The 21,634-nt window shown below is 48.9% G+C and overlaps 2 protein-coding genes across 2 annotated transcripts; one reads left to right on the top strand and one right to left on the bottom strand.

Moving 5' to 3' along the window:
* Positions 1 to 3,938: 3,938 nt before the first annotated feature.
* On the top strand, positions 3,939 to 14,210 carry SWSAP1 (SWIM-type zinc finger 7 associated protein 1). The gene is made up of 2 exons (XM_036741848.1): positions 3,939 to 4,202; positions 13,360 to 14,210. Exons 1-2 carry the CDS (start codon positions 3,954 to 3,956, stop codon positions 13,861 to 13,863), a joined length of 753 nt encoding a protein of 250 aa, XP_036597743.1. The 5' UTR covers positions 3,939 to 3,953; the 3' UTR covers positions 13,864 to 14,210.
* A 695-nt stretch (positions 14,211 to 14,905) lies between these two features.
* EPOR (erythropoietin receptor) lies at positions 14,906 to 20,587 on the bottom strand. Its single transcript, XM_036742107.1, has 8 exons — positions 20,443 to 20,587; positions 17,187 to 17,316; positions 16,845 to 17,020; positions 16,461 to 16,615; positions 16,222 to 16,375; positions 16,025 to 16,112; positions 15,714 to 15,801; positions 14,906 to 15,553 (listed from the first exon to the last, which is right to left on the bottom strand). Exons 1-8 carry the CDS (start codon positions 20,585 to 20,587, stop codon positions 14,906 to 14,908), a joined length of 1,584 nt encoding a protein of 527 aa, XP_036598002.1.
* Positions 20,588 to 21,634: the final 1,047 nt, after the last annotated feature.

The raw sequence follows: 21,634 nt of genomic DNA, 5'->3' as shown, positions 1-21,634 counted from the left end.
CTTTTTCTTTTTCTTTCCCAAAATTGTTCAATGCCAGGGCACAATAGGAAAGAGGGATAATAAATATTTGTACAAAATAAATAAATATTTTAAAAAGTAAAAGAAATGATAACCTAAGTCCTACCAGACCAGCATGACCTCTGACAACTGTCATTTATGGTAGTGCCTACCTCAAGTCGATTCAGTTCTGTATTTCCATCTCTCTTGGATGCCTGAAGATCTGAGGAGGGGGTGGGAAGGAACAGGAAGGAAAACAGCCATAGGCTCAAGTAGAAAGCAGCCTCACATATGCAAACTAAACATGAAATCATTTTAGTGGGAAAGGCTATAACAAGTGTGTGTGAGTAGAGGGGAAGGAATCAAGAAAAATTTCTAGTAGCAGGAGGTACTTGAGCAGAAACTAAGAAATCAGAGATTCCAGAGGTTGGGGTGAGAAGAAAGTGCATTCCAGACATTGGGGGACAGCCGGAACAAAGCCACAGTTATTAGGAATGTTTGGCATGGCAAAAAGCACATACGTTAGTTTGGCTGGAATGTGGAGTGTGTGAGGTGTACTGAGGTGAAATTAGCCTGAAGAGAAAGATTATGAAGAGTTTTAAATGCCAACCAGAGGAGTATGTGTTTTCTTTTAGAGGCAATAAGAAGCCTCCGAATCTTCTTGGATAAGAGAGTGACGTGTGCCCATCACTTTAGGAATATTCGTTGGGCAGCTGTTTAGAGGTTTGGGCTGGAGAGGAGAGATACTTGAGAGACCAATTAGGAGGGTACTTCAATAATCTAGGTCAAAGGTGATGAAGACCTGAACTAGTGGGGAGGGGGCAGGGGGCGGGGTTGGCTGAGATTTTGTGGAAGTTGAACCAGTAAGACTTGGTAACTGGCTAGAAATGGAGAGGTAAGGGAGAGTAAAGAATTGGGAATGATTCTGAAACTTTGGGATTGGAAACCTGGGTGACTGGAATGAATGAATGAATTAATGAATGAGTGAGTGAGTGAGTGAATGAATGAATGAATGAATGAAGTGTTTATTATGTACAGTGCACCATGCTAAATGCTAGGAATACAAATGTGACAGCATCTGCTCTCAAGGAGCTCACATTCTAAATGGAAGAGATAGCACATATGGAAAGGTCCCATGGTCCTTAGGATACAGCAACAAAGCAGGTGGTAATGCCTCTTTTTAAAAATCATTTCCACTGATAAAATCATATCCATTTCTGATGTTGAAGGATTTGATAGTGCCAAAGACTTTAGTGACAAGAAATTTCTTTTCTGTGTCTTCTGTGGGTAGCACCCACATATCCTAGGATAATGGCTAAAGGCACTTGCCTGGAAGCATTGCCATTCCCAAGACTCTTGGGTTCAGGTTCTAAGTTGTCTCCACCAGGGTCTGAGGGGATATGGTGGTTAAGATGGAGATAATCTGCCTCACCGGGCATATGCTGCCTCCTACCTTTCCCCAAGGGTGCCTTGCTGCTTCAGCTAGGCTGGCTTGCCTGCCTGCTGAATGACAGTTGGTCGAGAGTTAATGAGGATGCCTGGCTCCTTCTCTACAGGAGTTGCCTCCCTAGATGACGGCTGGTCAGAAAGCAGACCCAGCAATCAGGAAGGATGGTGCCTCTTCCAGGGCTCCTGAGCTTCCAGCTAACTGGAAGTATGGTCATACCCTTGGGAGAAATACAGAAGTTAGGAAGATGGGTGTGTTTGAAATGAAAGATAACGAGCTCTGTATTAGACATGTTAAGTTTGAGATTCCTATGAAACATTTAGTTGCAGATGTCCAATTTCACTTGGTGAATGCAAGCCTGGAACTCAAGAAATGAAGGCTTGATGTATAGATTTCAGAGTCACCTGCATAGAGATGATAGTCAAACCCGTGGGAGCTGATGAACTCCCCAAGGGAGAATATACAGAGAAAAAGAATGCCCACGAAATAGTATTGAGGGTAAACCCACGATTAGGGGATGCGACATAGATTATACAGTTAAGAGAAAAGGTTGTCGTTGAGTCATGTCTGACTCTTTATGACCCCATTTGTCATTTTCTTGGCAAAGATACTAGTGTAGTTTGCCACTTCCTTCTCCAGGTCATTTTACAGATCAGGAAACTGAGGCAAGCAGGATTAGGTAAATTGTCCAGGGTCACATAGCTAGTGTCTGAGGCCAGATTTGAACTCATAAAGATGAGCCCTCCTAATTCCAGTCCCAGTGCTCTATCCACTTCACCACCTAGCTGCCCCTAAGAAGGAGAATAGGATCATAAAAATCCAGGAAAGAGAATCCAGGAGGTCAAAATTGCCAACAGCATCAAACATAGCAGAGAGGTCAAGAAGAATGAGAGCTGAGAAAAAAGTCAATACACTGGCAATTAAGAAAACATTGGTTACCTTGGAGAGAGCAGTTTCTACTGAATGATGCTGTTGGAAGTTATTTTGAAAGTGGATGAGTGAGAGCAAAGTGGAGAAAAGTAACATAGCTCTTTCTAGGAGTCTGATTATGAAAAGGAAGAGACATATACATGAGACGCTTGGACTGTTTTTCGTGTGTACACTATGTGACAGCTCCATCAATGGAGTGAAATACCACATTAGCCCACTGAGCATCACTCTCCTTGAGACTGTTGCCCAGTAATCGCCTCAGTTCCTTTCTGGGTCTTACATAGCATAGAAACCCCAAAGGCTGAAGTATCTCCATTGACCCATAGGGGGTGTTGGACTACTCTTCACATCCCAACCAAATTCCATGGCAGCACTGACTAGGTTAGAAATTTAGCCAGGGGATGACACGAAATATTGCTCAAAATGATTAAAAGCAAGAAATCTCTAATTCTAGTGTTCCCGCTTTACAGCTAGATTCTCTTCTCTCTGACCCCCATGTTCACATGGCATAAGCCAGGGGTGGGGATCCAGGTTCTGGATAAGCATTCAACATATTATGGCTATATCACTTATTTTTTAAAAGTGAGAAGAAAAATGTTGTGTTTTCCTATATGATGCCTTCTGCTTCCAACAATCTCCCCAAACTTCTTCTTACCCTTCCAGTTCTTTGTGCATAGTCGGGGATTCCTGAACTTCACTGGCCCAAAAACTATAGAAATGGAGTAAGGTGGGAGCAGCTTGTGAGTCCAGCTTAAAGTCAGAGTATAAACAAGAGGATAATGAGAAGGGAGGTCCCTGCCTCCTGGCTCACCATTCTGTCCTGGGATTTGAGGGAAGCAAAGGCTTCAGGTACTTGGGACCTTCTGTCTTTCTCACCCTCTGGTCTATGCTTCTGCCAATAGGAACTTTAGTGATAGAAGGTACTGGTTTAATAAGGCTCGTTGTGCATGGGAACCTTTTCATTATTTGCCCTTTTATCTCCTGGGCCCAACACAGTGTTTTCACATAGTAGGTAGTTAATAAATACTTAATTGAGAAACAGGAAGATGCAGTAGAGAGAAAAGATGGAGTTTGAAGAGCTTGGAAAATGCAAGATTAATCAATAAACATTTATTGAGCGCCTACTACGTGCCAGGCACTGCGTTAAGTGCTAGTTATACAAAAAAGGGCAAAAGACAGTCCCCACCCTCAAGGGTCTTACAATCTAATAGGGGAGACAATATGCAAATATATACAAAGCAAGCTATATACAGTAAAAATTGGAAATGAATGCTTAAGGCACTGGAGAAGAGACAAAGAGGATGGGAAAAGAAAATGAAGAAGCGCAGTTCTGTGACCTCGGAGGGCGCAGTAGGAGGCGCCGCGGAGGACTGTGCCCCAGATTACGATCGAGACTGGGAAAAACACGTGGAGCGGCCGCCCTTTGGGGGCGGGGCCGGACAAATGCGAGGCTCCGCCGGCGAGTAACTTAAGTGAACTGAGACTAAACCAATGGAACGTTGCCAAGGGGGAGGGATTAGCGCAGAGTAGCGCTTTGATTGGTCCCGTGTCCAGCGCAGAGGGAGGACCGAGAGCGGGCATGGAGGCTCTGCGGCTACTGCTGAGTCCCGCGACAGGGGTCGGCGGCGAAGCTTGTGCCTCAGGGAAGGGTGCTGGCCTCCTGCTGCTCGGGGAGCCGGGCTCCGGGAAGACGGCATTGCTGTTCGCGGCGGCCCTGGTGGCAGCGGGGGAGGGTCGGGGCCCAGTGCTGTTTGTGGCTCGGAGGGCCCTCCAGAGCCTGCCTCCAGGATGGAAGGCCGGAGCTGCTAGGGACCCCCTGAGGCTCCAGGTAACTGACGGGCGGAGCTCTGGGGGCGGGGCCATCTGCGGGGCGGGACCCTGGTGGGACGGAGCTCTGGGATGGGGAGGAGATGTCATGTGGAGGGCGGGGCTCTGTGAGGGAGAGTGGCCTTAGATGGGGCGGGGCTCCGGGATGGAGGCAGGGTCAATGTTTGGGAGAATCCAGTCCATCACCCACCATTTATTAAGCGCCCAATGTGTGTCAGGCACGGTGCTAGTTGTTGGGGATGCAAAGACAAAATCCCAGACCCTGCCTTCGAGGGTCTCCCAGAGGAGACAGGTCCCTACGTAACATATGCAGAACAAACACAAAATAAATCCAAGGCAGGTGGTGGGCGCTAGCTGTTGTGGGGATCGGAAGAGACTGGGAGTTCATGCTTGAGCTGAGTTTTGACGAAGGTGTGGGATTCTCAGAGGCAGAGATGAGGAAAAGTGCACTGCATACGTGGAGGGACATCCACTGGGGACAAGTTGTGTGGGGATCAACAGGAGGAGCCTGGTTGGATGAACTACAGTTTCCGTAGGGGAATGTATTTTGAGACTGGAAAAATAAGTTGAGGCTACGTTGTGAAGGGCCAGACAGAGCAGTTGGTATTTTTATTCTAGAGGCAATAAGTATCCGCTGGAATTTAACAAGTTGAGGAATAACATGGGCGTTAGGCAGCTTTGTGGAGGATGAATTAAAGTGGGGAGGGACTTGAAGCCTCGAGCTCTATCAGAAAAGGAGCAGAACCTGGTCATAGTCCCCCTACTTAATTCTCCCCCTGCCCCGTGGCTGACAGATTGCTACCTCCTGCTCCGCTGATCCCTGTGGTTCATCATTTCCACCTGACTTGGGGCGAAATGACTTTCCCTTGCTGTCTCCCTAAATGCTCATCCCTATACAACTAAGCCCAATTCCTTTCCCTCCTCGCTTTCCCCTCCCACTGTGCCCTGTGGGATTTCTGCTCATTTGGTTAACAAGCTCCCCCTCATCCTTCTTCTCTTCCCCTCTATTCTTTCTGTCTTCAGGCAGTAACTCAGAGGTAGCGTAGGTCTTGTGACCATCTCCAGTCTTGGCTAGTCTATCTCATATCATGTCCCTTGATACTACTCAGGGCCAGGAGTCATCCACTTTGAGACCTTCTCTGCACTAGTTCCCAGTGACCTTTCCACTTTAAATTTCCATCATCAGACTGTATCAAGATGTTGCTTACTGTTATATACTGAGCTCTAGATCATGTTCTGTCCTTTCTCCAGGAGTTGAGCGCTTGGCTCATGGTTCATGCCAACAAACCTTATAACGCCCAGTTCATTAATCTCTTCAACTCGAATCAACTCTGATTTTACTCTGTCAAACGAGAGGGGTGTTGACACCTTAGATTTTGACATTACCTAACTCTTCCATTTCCATGACTTTGGAATATTGGAGGGATTACTGAATTTGGAGTCAAGGGACCTTGACTTCTCTGTGGTCTCTGTGTTCCCTTTAACAAACAAGTCACTTTATCACCCTGGACCTCAATTTCCCCATCTGCAAAATAAAGTTAGATGCGATGATCCATATGCTCTAAAATCTGTGATCCTTTGATCTTAAGCACTGGATACCCTCTAAGGTCCCTCCTGACCTACTCTTCCTTCTCACCCTGCCCTGCACCTCCACCCCATCCTAGGTCCATTTTCCTTGTTCTGACCTCACTTTCTTCCCTTCACAGCCTTGTTTTTTGGTCACTTTGGTTGTCTTCGACCTAAATTTTTATTTTGGAGATTTGCCTGTAGTAAAACTCTGGGATGGGGGCAAAACAAGCCAGAAAGTAAAACGCTACTTTGGAGTTAGCTCTTCCCCCACAGGATGTCACTCAGGTCTTGTGACCTAGGGGTCTTTGGGGAGGGTTCTAATCTGTGGTCACACTTGAGCGCTCAGCTCAAGGGCCCCCTCTTTCTGAGCCCTCCCCCAAATTAAAAAGTCATCTTGTAATTATTTTGTTTATGTTTTGTGTTGACTTCTCTTTGTACCTGGTTTTTTCCTCCCAGTAGCATGTAAACTCCCTAAAGATAGGGACTTTTTTGGTTTTAGTCTCCTAGCACTGTGCCTGATTGATTGGTTGATCTTTGATCTTTCCTTATCCACTGGCTTCTTCCCTGCAGCCTATAGATAGGCCAATATTTCCTCCATCCTTAAAAAAAACCTTCTCATGACCCTGCCATCCACTCAAGTTATCATCCTCTATCTAATATTCCCTTTGACTTGATCAAACAGACCCATATCTGACTCCTAGAAAAGGCATTCTGCACCTGGGGTGTCAAATTCATGGCTTCCAAACCTCTCCAGTGGGGACTGAACCTGATTAAAATGTAACTGGGAAATGTTTAACCCAATAAAGTTTAAAAATACAACATAGTGTGAATTTGTGATTTTCCAAGTCAACATGTGGCCTTGAGTTTAACCCTGCTGGTCTATAGTCCTTGCCTCTATTTCTTTCCCCACTTTCCAACCCCTTCTGGCCTGGTTTCCAGCCTGAACACTTGACTGACACTGCTTTTCGAAAAGTGTGATGCGCTCTTTTTTTTTTCCTTAAGAAAAAATATTCTGAACTTAGCAAACATGAAATAAAATGGCCATTTCTGTATACACAGTAGAACAAAAGATGATTGTATGTGAAACTAGCTTGCTTTGCTTTTTATTTCTGTAATAAACTCAGCAGGTAACTTTCAAAGTGTTCACGTTTTTCTGTGATATTCTCTGACATTCCTTCTGTTCTTTTCTGTGCATTTAAAAAAAAGATGTTTTAATAACCTTTTTTTGCTACCTTATTCCTCCCACTACCACACATATGTATATATTCTCTCTCTCTCTTTCTCTCCCTCCCTCCCTCTCCCTCCGTCCTTCCCCCTGTCTCGCTCTCCCTCTCCCTCTCTTCCCCTCTCTCCCCCTCTCTCCTTTTCCTCAATTTAAAAAAAATGTGAAGAAAAAATAAAAACAAAACCCTTCAAACAAATGTGCATAGTGTTGTACTTGGAGTCAGGAAGACCTGAGTTCAAATCCAGCCTCAGACACTCTCTAACCATGTGGCCCTGGACGAGTCACTTAACTTCTGCCACCCTCAGTTTCTTAAGAAGAAGAATAGCTAGCATGTATATAGTCCCTGTTCTGTGCCAGGCACTGTGCTAAGCGCTTTCCAAATATTATCTCATGTGATTCCCCATAACAATCTGGGGAGTAGTAAATGCTGTATTATCCCCATTTTATAGTTGAGGAAACTGAGATAGAGGTTAAGTGGCTTGTCCAAGGTCATATAGCCAGTGAGTGTGTGAGGCTAGATTTGAACTCAGATCTCTCTATCTAGCTAGCTTCCTATCTATCCATCTGGCACCATCTAGCTGCTTATATATGCCTTTCCTTACCTGTAAAATGAGGAAAATATTAACACTTCCCTGCCAGGGTTGTTGTGGGGAATATGAGATAATATTTGAAAAGTGCTTTGCAAAGTGTTTTTATTAGTCAAGGAAAACATTCCTACGCAGAGTCTGAACATGGACACCCTATTAGTGATCCCTTAACTGTTCACCACCTCTCTGCAGCCTTGGGCAGCGTTGCCCACCTCCTCTTGTCTTCTGTGTCCTTGCTTTGTGCCGGGCCTGCACAGCCTTCAGCATCCTCTACATTTTTCGAGGGCCGCAGGCCGTGCAGGCCTACTTTGTGCTGATTCTTCTCCGATCTACTTGACCGATCCTTTTCAGACCCCGATGGTAGTTTATCATCATCAATCTTCTACCCGCTGAGTGCGTAACATTCCCCCAGAGCTCTGTGCTTGGCCCTGCTCTCCCTTCACTGTTTGTGATCCCGTCCCATTGCACAGATTCATTGTCCTCAGCCCTATCTATCCAGGCCTAACTGCCCCTCTCCCCCATCCTGCGTTATCAGCCACATGTTGACCATCTCCACTTGGAGATCCCATTTAAATCTCAAACTCAGAGTCTGAAAGAGAACTCATGACATTCCCCCCTCCTAACCCTTCTCACTCCAAACTTCCCTGTTTCTTTTGAGAGAGCTGCCATCATTCCAGTCATTCTGATGTCATTTTTGACCCTTTCTTCTCCCTTACCCCTCCATATCCAGTCATTGGAGAGATTTCTCTCTCCAAAACATCTCTCACACCAGTCTACTCATCCTTTTTTTTGGGGGCGTGGGGAAGAGGAACATATATCTGTCCTTTGTCTGATTACCCAGGGATCACCACAGTTCAGGCCCTCATTCATTCTTGCCTAGGTTAGCAATAGCTTCCTAATGGGTCTCCCTGCTTCCAACCTCTTCCCTCTCCAATCTCCCCTACACCAGGCTGCCAAATCGACATTCCCAAGACCCCAGTCTTTCACTTTCATATTCAGAAGTCTCCTCTGTCACCCTGTTGCTTCTAGGATCAGGTACAAACTTCTTGGCTTGCCATATAAAGCTCTGTGACCTCTGGCTCCCACTGACCATTTCAGCCTTATTTTCCAGCCAGACTGGACCCCCAGCTGTTACCCAAATTTGGTATGCCATTTCTTGGAACTTTGTGTAGGCTGTCTCCATGCCTGTTAACATCCACCCTCCTCAACTCTGCCTCCTTCAGAAAGGCTTAGCTCTGGCGCCACCTCTGACACAAAGCCTTTCTCCCTGCTGAAATGACTATATTTGGTTTCTGCATACATGCTGTATACGGTCGATAACATCTAAGCTCCCTGTGGGCTGGAACAATTTTGTTGGTTTTTTTTTTTTTCATTTTACCTCTATGCCCCTAGCACCTAGCAAGAATGCCTTACACAGAATTAGAACTTAGTAAATGTTTATTGGATAGAACTCTGAAATCACCTGTTTGCTGATCACAGTCTCCTGTCCCAATACCTGTTTCATGGCTCCACACTTCCTAACATGCTCCTCTGGCCGCACTATGAGCTCCAGTTCTTAAATCCATTCCAGTCCACCATCTTCTGCTAGAACCCTCTCAACTGAGTCTTAAGAGGTGGAAGGGATCTTGGGCCCCATCTTGTCCATCCCATAACTGGACAAGGATCTGCTTCATGATATGCTCCAGAAGGGCTCGTGCTGCCTTTGCATGAAGACCTCCAGTGAGGGAGAAGCCACTCCCTCCAGAGGCAGCCTTTTCCACTTTGAGAGCTCTCTTGGTCACATTTTCCCTTAGGTCTGCCCTTCTAGAACTGTCTCTTCTTTTCTCCAACTTCTAACCTTTAGGGCTGAGGAGAACAATCTTAATTCTTCTTCCACATGACCATTTTTAAGCACTCGAAGGCAACTCTCATGTGTCATGTCCCATCCCCCACCCCCTAGTCTTCTCTAGGCTAAACATTTCCAGCTCCTTTGAATGATTCTCACAGGACATAATCCCAGACCCTTGACCCATCCTTGGTCATACCTTCTTCTGTATGTTCCTCAGCTTCTCAGTGTCCTTGCTAAACTGTGGTGCCTAGACCTGATCACAGTGTTCTAGATGTGGTTTGGCTAAGGACAGAGGAAATAGCCCCTCCCCAGGCATGGGCACTGTTGCAGAGCAGTGATTCAGGCTCAGGGTTAGGGTGCATCGAGTCCTCATAAAATGAAATAAAAACAACCTTACTTGTGATGAGATGAAAAAGGAGAAACTACTTACATTCAAAACGAAACTCTGCTCCCTTCCGCCTCCTCATTCATGCCAGCAATTGGCAGCGCAGGGACAAGAAGGGGAATCTAAAGGGTGACAGGAAGACCACTGAAACCCCCACAGCGCCAATTCCACAGAGGTTGGGCCTTTTATGCCTCTGGGACAAAGAAGCCAAACCACTCATTCTTGCCCAATTCCTTGGGCCAGTCAAATCCCTGGGGTGGCCCCCCTCATCCCTTCAAAGAGATTTCAGCCCAGCCTGTATACAAGGTGCTGCTGCCTACACAAACACTAAAGGAACTGAAGGTCGATTTTTTCTTTTGGTCTACCAAAATCCCACATCGTTGTTGTTGTTTTTTTCCTAGTTAAACTATCTAGCCATTCCCCCTCCCCACCCCCATGTTAATAATAGCCAGCTAGTATTCATATAGGGCTTAAAAGTTTGCAAAGCATTTTACATATGTCATCTCATTTGATCCCTCACAATAACCCTAGGAGGTAGGCGCTATTATCATCCCTGTTTTACAGATCAGGAAACTGAGGCAGATAATGGTTAAGTGACTTGCCCAAGGTAATACAGCTAATTATCCAGGGGTGAATTTGAACTTGGGTCTGTCAGACTCCAGGCCCAGCACTCTGTCTGCCGCACCACATAAAGTTATACTTGCAAAGTTGATTTTTTTTAACCCAACTCCTAGTTCACATCTATTAAATTTCATTTCATCCTATTAGATTTAGCCGAACAGTCTAGGCATTGAATCTTTTTGGATTCCAACATTGTCTTTCAATGTTTTAACTATCCCTCCTGCCTAACTATCCTGTATGAATTCAGTAAGAATATACTGAATTGCCTTTATCCAAATCATTGATTAAAAAGTTAAGTAGCACATATCCCTGGGGTACTTAGAAGAGACATTCACCGTCTACTTAACCTTTCTACCAGGCAATGCCCTCTAACCTTGAGTCCCTTTCATGCTGACTTTCCAACCCTGCCCATCCTCTCCCAACACCATTCCCATCATCTGCCTTCTCAGGTCAGATTGGGATTGCTGAGCCACTACATACTGCTCAGCGATATCATGTTGACACTATCTTTGCTGGGTCCATCAGAGATCCATATTCTCTAACCTCACCTGGATCCTCCTTGCTGCCTAGTAGTCAGTCACCCAGATTGGCCACATTCTCCACAGAGGCTGGTCCTAACTTCTTTCTGCCAGCCCCCTGCCCCATCCCCAGCACATGGTCTGGCCTCCCCCTTTGATCGAGGTCACCCATTGGGAGCACCCTCATCGCTCTTCCTCCATACCTGGAAACCTTTCTCTGTGTCCCTAATGTCTATTCTTTGTGTTTCAATCACAGAGGAAGACGTCACCCTTTTCCTTGCTACAACTGACCAGTCCCTCCTCTCGTACCTTTGATCCCATCCCCCACCATCTTTGTTGGAAGAGGAGCCTTCTCTTTCTTTCACTGTCAGCCTCTCCCTATCATGCCTACAGTCACATGCTCAACTCACCCTTAACCTTAAAAATCCTTCCCTTGAGTGATTATTTCTCTACTATTCCTTCACTGCTAAACTCCTAGAAAGAATCATTCACTCCATTTCTTTACTCCTCATTTACCCCTCAACCCCTTAGAATTCCTGGCTTCTAACTGTTCTACTTGAAAAAACTTCTCTCTTGATGGTCATAGGCCAAATCTTAGCTGGTCAATGGGATGTCTGTCCTCAGTCCTCACCCTCCCTGCCCTTTCTGTAACAATGGACATTACTTTTCACCCCTTCCACCAGTGCCTTCCCATGGTCACTCTTGTGACTCTGCTTCGCCTTCTCATCTCCTGTTCATTTATTGCCAGCTTCCTCCCCCAAACACGTCCCCTGGCTCTGTATTGGGTCCCCTCTCCTTCTCCCTTGGCAAACATCTGTGCCCATGAGTTTAATTATTGCTTCTGTGCTGAAGGCTCTCAAATCTAGATATCCAGCCCTAATCTCTGGATTCATTCCCACATCCCCAACTGCCTTGAGGACATCTCTATCTGAACATCCCACAAATGCTTCAGACTGTCCCAAACGGACTTCATTATCTTCTCCAGTAAACCTGCCCCACCTCCCAGTCAGTGGCTAGCACCACCATCCTTTCCAGTCACCTGTTCCCAAAACCTTGGAGTCACCTCTGGCTCTTCCTTCTCCCCCTGCAGTCAGTCAGTTGCTAAATCCTGTCAGTGCTACTCTCAAATCTATCCCCTTTTCTCCATTCACACAGATGCCATCCTAGTGCAGTGCCCCCCCATCACCTCTCACCTGTATCACCCCCCCCCAGTTGGTCTCTCTGCCTTCAGTCTCCCCATCCCCCTCACTCATCTGTCCTCTGCACTGTGGCCAAAGTCATCTTCTTTGTCAGTTCACTGCTTCGAACAGTCTCCTTGACCAGGCTTCAGACTACCCTTCTTGCCATGCGTCACAGCAGTCTTGTCTGCTTACCCCCACTGGCCAGCCATTCCTCCCTGCACGGGCTCTTGCCTCTGGGTATTTTTGTGGTCTGGCCACCGATCCTGAAAGGTATCTCCCCCTCTCATCTCCCCTGCCCTTTCTCCATTCTAGAGTAGCCCGCCCCCCTTTCCACCCCCAGAGTGGGAGTGACAAAATATTTACTCCTCTCTAGCTTTCTCTCCTTTTCCCCCTTCCCATTCTAACTTGAATTAGACACCGTAAGCATAGAGGTCTCAGTGTCCCAAGTAGAACATAAGCCCCTTTCAGGCACTCCCTGTCCTTTTTTCCTTTGTATCCTTAGAGCCTATTCCCATGACTTGCACATAGTAGGTATTTGACTAATGTTTGTGGAATTGAATTGACTGGATGAAATATACGTATGCTGTCTAATAGGTGTGTGTGGTAAAGGGTGGCATCCAGGATGAGACCAACTCAACTTGTGAGCACATAGGATGTATCCTTGTGGCCGGCAACAAGGAATCGGGCAGGGTTTTGCGATATCTGCCATGAAGAATGGGTAGGATTTGGATCAGACTGAGGAAAGATGGAAGAAGTTTCTCGTTGAAGGCCTGGGATGAGTCTAAATTTGTGGAAAGTGTGAGGCAACTAGGCTGAAATGGAGGGGAGGGCAGTCTAATTATTGCAGGGCTTTGAATGCCAAGCTAAGCAGTTTGGGCTTGGCTCATTGGAGATCAGGGGCCATTGGCAGCTCTGTGGTCAGAGCTCCCTCGCAGTTCTGACCTTTGGGATTTTTTCCCTCTGGCTTGTTCCACTTATTTTCTGAACTATCACATCTCTAGTGGGCTCAGCAGGAGCTTCTCTGAGGCAGCTAGCTGGTGCAAGACCCGAAGTAAGGAAGACCTGAGGTCAAATTCTGACTCAGGGACTCACTGGCTGGATGACCAAGTCACTGGGCCAGCCTCATCATCACCCACCTCCCAGGGCTGTTGTGAGGATCCAGGAGCTCACCTGTATACAGGGCTTGGCAGACCTTAAAGTGCTCCATAAAGGCTAGCTTTTACTGTCTTGTCCCTTTCTTTTAGAAAATCCACTTCCTGTACCCACCGTCCTTGCGGGAGCTGCTGCAGCTCCTCAGCTCCATCCATGAGACAGCAGCCCAGCCTCCCTCCCTCCTGCTGCTGGACGGAATAGAAGAGTACTTGGCAGAGACCTCTGGAGCCCAGGCGTGTGCCCACCTGGCAGCCCTGCTGGTAGACACGGCCACCTACTTCTCAGGCTGCTCGGGCAGTGGCTGTGGACTCCTGGTCACCATGCGAGGCCCTGCTGAGGCTGAGCCAGATGCAGCTGCCCTCCAGCTGGCGGTGCTCCAGAGATACTTGCCCACGTGCCTCTGGCTAGAGCCTGAGCCCCCAGATCTGGGAGAGACACGGTCCCAGGACTCCGAGCAGTGCTTCAGGGCCCGTCTCTCCAGCGGGCCAGGCTTCCCCAAGCAGGAATGGTGCTTGAGTTTTGGACACAATGGTGAGATGGCCATTTCCCAAGTGACCCACCAAGCTCAGAAAGTCGAGCCCAGCAGCCCCAGCTGAGAACCTTGGTCGGGGTGGGGGCAGCCTTCATGGGACCTTGTCTCTCCCCAGCCACATTGCGTTTGTATCTGAGAGCAGCTGTCTAGAGGTGAATGGAGGCACTGTCATGGGTGTAAGTCCAGTTGGATCCTGACAGCTGTGCCTTCTTGCCACTGTTGGGTAAAACACTATGACACTGTCTGTAGCATCCCCAACAAGCTTCCTGTGCTGGGGCTCCGGGGTTGAGGACCCTGACCAGGGCTGTGGGCCAGGTGTATGGAAAGAGCTGTGGAACCTGGGCAGTGGAGGGCATGGGGGAAGGAAGGTGAGCTGACCTTGTCCTTCTTCTGACATGGAATAAATGATGTTCTGATTGGGCCTTACCATTGTCCCAGCTTGAGATGGACCCTGGAAGTTTTGGGTGGGAAGGTAGGGGGTGCTGAGGGGGTGGGAATGGTCCCCTCTTTGTCTCTGGGCCTGATACTGTTCCTCCAACCACATCCATCCCCACTTCTAGGATCATAACATTGTGCCCTGGAAGGTACCATGAGATCGCCATCCTGCCCATTGCCTTGATTTTACAGAGGAGAAAACTAAGTCCCAGAGAAAGGAAGGGACTCCAGGTCCAGTGCTTTTTCTATACCCCATGTTGCTTCCTCAGTTCCCCCTCCCCTGGCTGTTCTGTCCTCCCTCCTGAGGACACCTGTCTTCCTTGGTTCTCCAGCCTCTCTCTCATTTACAGCCAAGTCTTCTTTTCACCTTTCTCTTCAGAAAATGTGACTCCCATGGAAAGAAAATAAATTTATTACAAAAATATATATAAAAGGGCAAAGAAGGGCCTGCTGGGCAGTGATTTCTCCTCTTCCACCCCTAGTCCTCAGAGGCCATGGTGCCCTGCAACCATGCCAACCTCCTTCTCTCCACGTCCCTGCCCCCATGGCCCTCTGGGAAGAATGAGGAAGGAAAGAGAATGAATCATGCCTCCTTCCTCCTTCCTTCCTGCAGCTGCTCCTAGGAGAGTTGCCAGCCATGATCCTGACAGATCAGCTTCAGAGGCTGCCCACTAGGAGCAGGCCACATAGCTTGGGGGCAGAGGCTCTGGGCTAGGCTGGAGAAGGCTATTCTCATACAGGTTGGTGTAGGGGCCTTCAGGGGAGCTGCCAAGGGCCCCTTGGGAGCCACCAGAGCTGTAGTCGGCTGAGATTCCAGAGTCTGAGACCATAAGATATAGATACTTGAGGTCAGGGGGCCTAGGGGGTGGGGAGGGTGGGGAGGCTCGAGGACATAGCAATTGAGAACTGGGATCCAGGATGGTGTACTCAAAGTTGGAGGCTGACACCTGTTCTTCCTGCTCAGGCTCTAGAGCGGAGATTGAGATCATGGAAAAGGAACCAGACTTGGCATCTGTTTCCATCGCTGGCTCCCCCTCAGCCTCCAGGGCCCTGCTCGCACTGCTGCCTGAGCCCTGAAGGCTGAAGGAGCCCAGCCCCAGGGGCCCAGCAGCTGGACTGTGGGGCAGCAGCCTTGTGTCCAGTGTGAGGTAGTCATCCTTTGCTCCCTGGGCCAGCCGGCTGGCCTCCTCCTCCCGGGCTGGCTCAGCAGGGATCACCCAGCAGCGCTCAGACAGTACTTCCAGCCTGGCTGGTGGCTCCTCCAGGTAAGCGCCAAGCGGCCCCCACCACAAGCAGGCGTCGCTCTGTCCCAGCCACAGCTGCAATGAGAACACCGAGCTTAGCTCAGGCAGCACCTTCCTGTTGCTTGGCCTCAGGGCCTGGCTACAAAGAGGGCTCTAGCCCAGGAGCCTGGGGTTTGGAGGCCTTGCAGCCCTACCCAAGGGGAGAGAGCAGTCTGGCCCAGGCTTTACCACCTACCTGGAAGTCCCCTCTGTGGATGGTGAAGAGACCCTCGTACCCATGCTCTGGACTAGGGATGCCTGGCCAAAACATCTGTTTCAGAAACCTGAGGGGAGGGAGGAAAAACAAAACTGGAAGGGCCTGCCTGGCCAGATGGGCCAACTGTAGAGGCCTTTTGAGTACAATGCTCTCATTCTACAAAAAACAAAAAAACCTGACACCCAGAGGATTAAGTGACATCCCCAAGGTCACACTGAGATCAGAACTCAGGTCCTCAAGTCCAGGACCGCCACTTCCCTGGGTTGGGAGAGCAGGGAAGGGGAGCTTACCTTCGCTGTGAGAGGAGGCCCAAGATGACTGCCAAGAGCAGAATGACAGTGAGTATCACAGACATGCTCAGAATCAGAGGGTCCGGTTCTAGGGAGGGAAGAAGGGAGAGAATCAAGCCAGTATCCCTCTTCTACCCCACTGGTCACAAACACAGACCTTGCCACTCCCTCCTTTCCTCCCTCCCCTCTTGGCTCACTGCTGGCTATCAGCACGGTGACCGGCTGGGACCAGGAGCTCCAGTAGCCGCTATAGCTGGGCTCTGCCATCTTTGCCCTAACAGCAAAGGTATAGTGAGTGTGCCCGCGGAGGTTGGCAATAACACAGTCTGTCCTTCCTTCCTGGACATCCATCTGTAGGATAGGGAGAAAGCCATGAGGAGGGCTGGCAAGGTTGTGGAGGGTAGGGGAATCCAAATGACTGAGGATGGGTTCTCACCCTCTGCTCCATGGTGCCAGCTGCTTCTGAGTACTTGACCTCATAATGGATGTCCTTGGTCACTTGGGCCATTGGCGGTGGGAGCCAGCGAAGGGCCACCTGGCTGGGGGTCTCTGTCTGCTGCACTGTTAAGCCAGAGGGTGGGTCCAGAAACACTGAGAGGGGCACAGGGTTAGGGGTATGAGAGATGTAGGAAACTTGCAAACAAATTAGTTGCTGGCAGCAGACTAAGGGCCCAGACCTCCCCAGGAGCCAGAATGAGGGAGTTGGCATGGAGAGTCTGGCCCTTCGGCCAAGCCAGGAGAGCCAGATTGGTGCCTACGTGGTCCTTTCTGTGCTAGAGCATAGGGAGGGGGATGGGGCAGGGCCCTCCAGAAGCCATACCTACTTCATTGATATAGATGGTCCGACGGAGTTCCGTGCCATTGGGGGCAGCCATGACCTTCAGCTCTAGTGGGATGAAGCTGGAGGCATCAGACAGGGGGAACGGGCAGGTGTATCGAATGGTGCCCCTTCCCGTCCAGACAACCTTCAGCATGCAGGGTTTCCATAATTCCTCCCTGTGTAGACACAGGCACAAGGATAGAGGGGAGGGACACACAGGTGCTATAGTCACCAAGAGTGGAAGAAGTGTCCCTTAGCTCTCCCCTCTCTCCCCAACAACCCGATCGGGGAGTGAAGGGTGGGAGTGGGGGGAGGGGGGACAAAAGATGTGCTGGGACTCACTCCAACTGGTAGAAGAAACTGTAGTTCCTGGATCCCAAGCTGGCCATCTCTTCCCAGAAGCAGACCAGATCCTCCAATCTCTGTGTGAAGCATATGGGCTTCTCTTTCTCTTCAGCCAACAACAGAGTGACTGTAGTGGGGGAGTGGGGGGGTCAGGGTGGTGAAAGGTGGAAGGGCACATCAGTGGGCAGGCCAGAAAAAAACAGGAGGGGCCATCTTAATGCCCTTCCCTGCCCCAGGAGCCCAGGGAAAGTTTTCTGCTACCTGGCTAAGTCAGACCCTCATCTCTTATCACACGCATCGTCGAGTTCACCCCCATTTGGTCTCCCTGCCTCCAGCCTGGAAATGCTAAATCACACACAGCAAAGGGATTTCCTCAAAGTTTAGGTGACCCTGCCATCCACTCAGTAAACTCCAGTGGCTCCCGATTCCCTCTAACATCAACTATACACTCCTCTATTCAGCATTTAAAGCAATTCCTCGCTGGGCCTCTTCCTAACTTTCCACCCTTCTTATACCCTACTCCCCTCCACAGGGGCTGCAGTCTAGCAATGCCTTTGGCCTCCTTCCTGTTCCTCACGCATGACACTCTTATCTGACTCATCATCTCTCATCTCTATACCTTTGACGAACGAATGCCCTCCCTTCTCCCCTCCACTTCTCCAGATTCGAGGTTCTCTTCAAGACTACACTTTCTGCATGAAGCTCTTCTTCCCTCCCCAAACTACAATGTATTCACTTTATCTATCTTACTGCAGCACTTGTTTCAAAAGCCTCTCCTACAGAGACTATAGTTACTGTACTTTTAAGAACCAAAATGGAATCTTGTGGAAATAGACATTTTAACCATTATTTGGGAACAAAGACTATTCAGTGACAGCTTTGGAAAATTGGAAGAGACTGTTTTCCAGTCATCATTAGAGAGAAGCTAAAGAAGACAGAAAGAAGGTGAAGAGACCTTTCTTTTTTTCTTCCTTCCTTCCCTCCTTCCCTTCTCCATCCCTTCCTTCCTCCCTCCCTCCCTTCTTTCCTTCCTTCCTTCCTTCCTTTCCAAAGGAAACCAATCTTTTTGAATTACAATTATTGAAACACTTAAAAAGCATGTTTATGGATCCCAGCTAAGAAGTATTGATTTTTGGTTTGTTGTAACTATTTTTAATAGGATTTTTTTCTTTCCCCCAGTTACATGAGATCTTCTCTCTTGATGGACCTATTTTAACCTTTATTTTGTGAAGAGAAGGATGGGAATTCTTGAGAAGAGCCTTTGCTTGGTACCTTGAGAGAACTGGAAACTGAGAATTAAAAAGCATCTGTCATTACAGTGATGATTGGAGGGGACTGCCTGTGATGTTTCTCACAGCTTTATGCTGTGAGACTCACAAGTCTTTGTGCTATTATTGACTGGGTTTTAATATATCTTATGATAAATTATCAATATTAAGTTACTCCTAGCAGAGTTACGATTTTGATATAAAGATGAGAATGGGGAAAGTGGTTTCTCCAGTTAATGAAATAATATCTAGTAAACTGGGTGGGGCTCTGAGCCAACTGATTAATTAATGAAGAAAACGGTGAAATTAATGAATGAAAAATTATCCAGATGTACCCTCTGCATTACTCTAGAACTCAGGATGCTAAGAAAGAATGTGGTAACGAAGCAATTTAGAAGTCCGAAAGGTGATGAAGAAGTGGTGCTGGATGGCTGCATAGCTCTGGTATATATGTTATCTCCCTGGGTGGCAGGGACTGTTTCCCTCTTTCTTCATACCCCCAATGATGAGCACAGTTTGTGGTCCTGGGTAGATGTTTGTGATTGGTTGATTAATTGATGGCAGCCCCTCAAACCTTACGTTTGCTGCACATGGCCGGATTCTTCCCCCATGATCCCGACTCATTCAGCCCCAAGCACCCCTCTGTGTTTCTCATTCAGCTGCCCCCCTCCTCCAGCCCACTGTGTGTCCAGGCTGATAAGAAAGCCTGGATGTAAGGACCTGTTCCCCCTTACCCCATCTCCCCCTGCTGTCAGGAACACAACCACCATCTCTCCACCGCTCTGAACAGTAGACCCTCTGCTCCTACACCCAGGCTGTTGGGAAGCACGAGAGGGAAGCCACAGACATCAGCAGCTGTAACTCCTGCTTCCTTGGGGTCCTGTCTTGGTCACTGAACTCTGCTCCCATTATACCTCAGGCCGTGCGAACCCCACCCTCAGCATTCATAGCAGAGACCCTGGCAGACTTGGTTCCCAGACTCCCAGTGTGTCTTTAGGCCTGCCAGCCCTTTGACTCTACTCTCTGTCCTTGTCCTCTCCCTGAGCCTAGGCATAAAGGGAAGGCTAAGCTCGAGAGCTTGCCTCCACTCCCTGAGCAAGTCCCTCTTCCTGCCAAGTGACTGGGGCTTGAGCCCTGTTGCTCTTCACCACAGTCTCTTTCATGATTCCCCCATTCCCCAAGAAAGAAAACCATATAGAGCTGGAAGAGACTTGGGAGATAGTTCAGCCCTTCAGTTTGCAGTGGGAGAAGCTGAGGCATGAGGAGGCTGAGTGCCTGAGGTCATGCACCTAATAGCAGAGCAGGGTTTCCATCCCCTGGCCTGGGACTCTCCAAACTTGGCTCTTTCCACTACATGATAATAATAGCTCACACTGACTGTGGAGTAGCAAGTGCAAGTATTCTTATCTCCCATTTTACAAAGAAGGAAACTGAGAATCTAGGAAGGAAATAGACTTGCCCAAGGTCACACAGCCACTGGAGTTGGGGCTGGAGCCCAGGACTCTCATTCTTGCTAGTACACAGGACAGCCTCTCAGAAAGCCCCCAAACTGATTCTCCCAGGCTTGGAGGGGGGAGGAGGCGGGAAGGGAGCATATCAGGCCCCACAGGCACCCTTTCCACCCAGATAAGGCCAACAGCAGAGTCTGAGGAAAGGGGCACAGGGAATAAGGTATACCCATGCATGAAAACACACAGTCACTGTTTACAATTTTCTTTTTCCCCTCATGCCCCTCCACCCCCAAAGCCTCCTGACTCCCCTCTTCACCTCAGAAGACTAAGGCTCCTTCAGGGGATCCTGGTCAGCTCTTCTCCAGGCGAGGTGGGAGTCAGGGGGCAGTTGTGTTGGGGAGCATGGGGGTGGAGATGGCTGTGGCTCCAGCTGGGTATTTGGATTCCTGGTTTCATTTCAAGCTCTCTGATACCACCCACAAAGAAGGCAATGAGGCTGGGGACAAAGGGAGGATTCCCAATGCTAGGGCTTACCTTTGCTCTCAAACAAGGGACCTTCCAGTCCTGGTTCATGCTTCAGGTCCCACTGTGGTGCAGGGGTTGCCCAGGCAGCTCCTGCGCTGAGTAGGACACAGAGGGACCCAATGCCAGGCCAGTGGGGGGGCCCACCTCGTTCCATGGCTCTAGCCCTGGGCTTGCTTGGCACCTCCCCCCACCTCTCTCTCAGAGTTTGAGAGGAGGAGGGGCTCTTCTTTCTTCCTTTGCTATCCCCAGTTGGAGGGGGAGGGGGATGCAGGAAAGTTTCTGCCAGAGGCCACAGCTGGAGCAGCAGCTGCAGCAGCCGGACACAGCTGGCAGCAGTGGATTCTGTCCCTCTGGAGGGCCTGGGAGAAGTGGCGGGCAGTGACAAGGGGCGGGGCCTTGAGGGGGAGATAAAGGGGGGACAGCAGCGGGGGAGGGGCAGCTCCAGGCACCCACACCAGGGAAGGGAGTTTGCCTCTGACACTTGACGTAATCAGTTCAAGTTGCTGCTCACTCAATAGAATTTGATAGAATGCTACTCTGCGTGAGCACCTTGCTGGGCTTGCAGAATTATTCTGTGTTTGGTCCATAGGGAGTGCTGACTGTATAGGGTGGGAGGAGGGAAGCAGGATGACCAACACAGATGGCTCTAGTGCACAGTATTACATGCTAAGTGCACAAGAGGGCTGTACAACATGTTTCAGAACCCCATATTCTGATTCCAAGTCCAGTAAACTTTTCGTGATACCAAAGCCAGTGTGGCATTCAAGGCTCTCCATAATCTAATCCAAACCTACCTCTCCAACCTTATCTCCCCAACTTCTGTTGCACGCACACTGGCTTCCCCTTCGCCATTTCCTGCCTTTGTTCATGCCGTAGCTCTGCCTAGACTATCCTTTCCCTGCTTGGGACACCCACTCATGGATTCCGGGAGTCTGGTGCTCATGTAAGGGTGAGACCATGGCAACCCATTAGAAAGGGCAGCAGCATTCTAAATGCTATTTCAGACTCAGAGGCACATTAGCTCCCCAAGGCCACAGCCCAGGGAGTTTTGCCTGTGGCACATACCACAAGTTCCCTTGCTGCATACAAGCTTCCAGTCTCGTGCCTTAGTTCAGAATTTAGAGGGAGAAGGGACCTGAGAGAGCAAACCTAGCACCTTACTGCTAGATGAGGACTTGGAAGCTGAGCTGCGATAGGACTT

The sequence above is a fragment of the Trichosurus vulpecula genome, chromosome 1 (genome assembly GCF_011100635.1).
Source record: "Trichosurus vulpecula isolate mTriVul1 chromosome 1, mTriVul1.pri, whole genome shotgun sequence".
NCBI classification, from domain to species: domain Eukaryota; kingdom Metazoa; phylum Chordata; class Mammalia; order Diprotodontia; family Phalangeridae; genus Trichosurus; species Trichosurus vulpecula.
The sequence above is the reverse complement of the archived record's forward strand: the minus strand, read 5'-3'. Positions and strand labels throughout refer to the sequence as shown.

Coding starts and splice junctions, on each gene's coding strand:
- SWSAP1 (XM_036741848.1), top strand. CDS start 3,954: ATGGAGGCTCTGCGGCTACTGCTGAGTCCCGCGACAGGGGTCGGCGGC. Junction 4,203..13,359: donor GGGACCCCCTGAGGCTCCAG/GTAACTGACGGG, acceptor CCTTTCTTTTAG/AAAATCCACTTCCTGTACCC.
- EPOR (XM_036742107.1), bottom strand. CDS start 20,587: ATGGAACGAGGTGGGCCCCCCCACTGGCCTGGCATTGGGTCCCTCTGT. Junction 16,376..16,460: donor CTGGCACCATGGAGCAGAGG/GTGAGAACCCAT, acceptor CCTATCCTACAG/ATGGATGTCCAGGAAGGAAG. Junction 15,802..16,024: donor GGCCTCCTCTCACAGCGAAG/GTAAGCTCCCCT, acceptor CCCTCCCCTCAG/GTTTCTGAAACAGATGTTTT.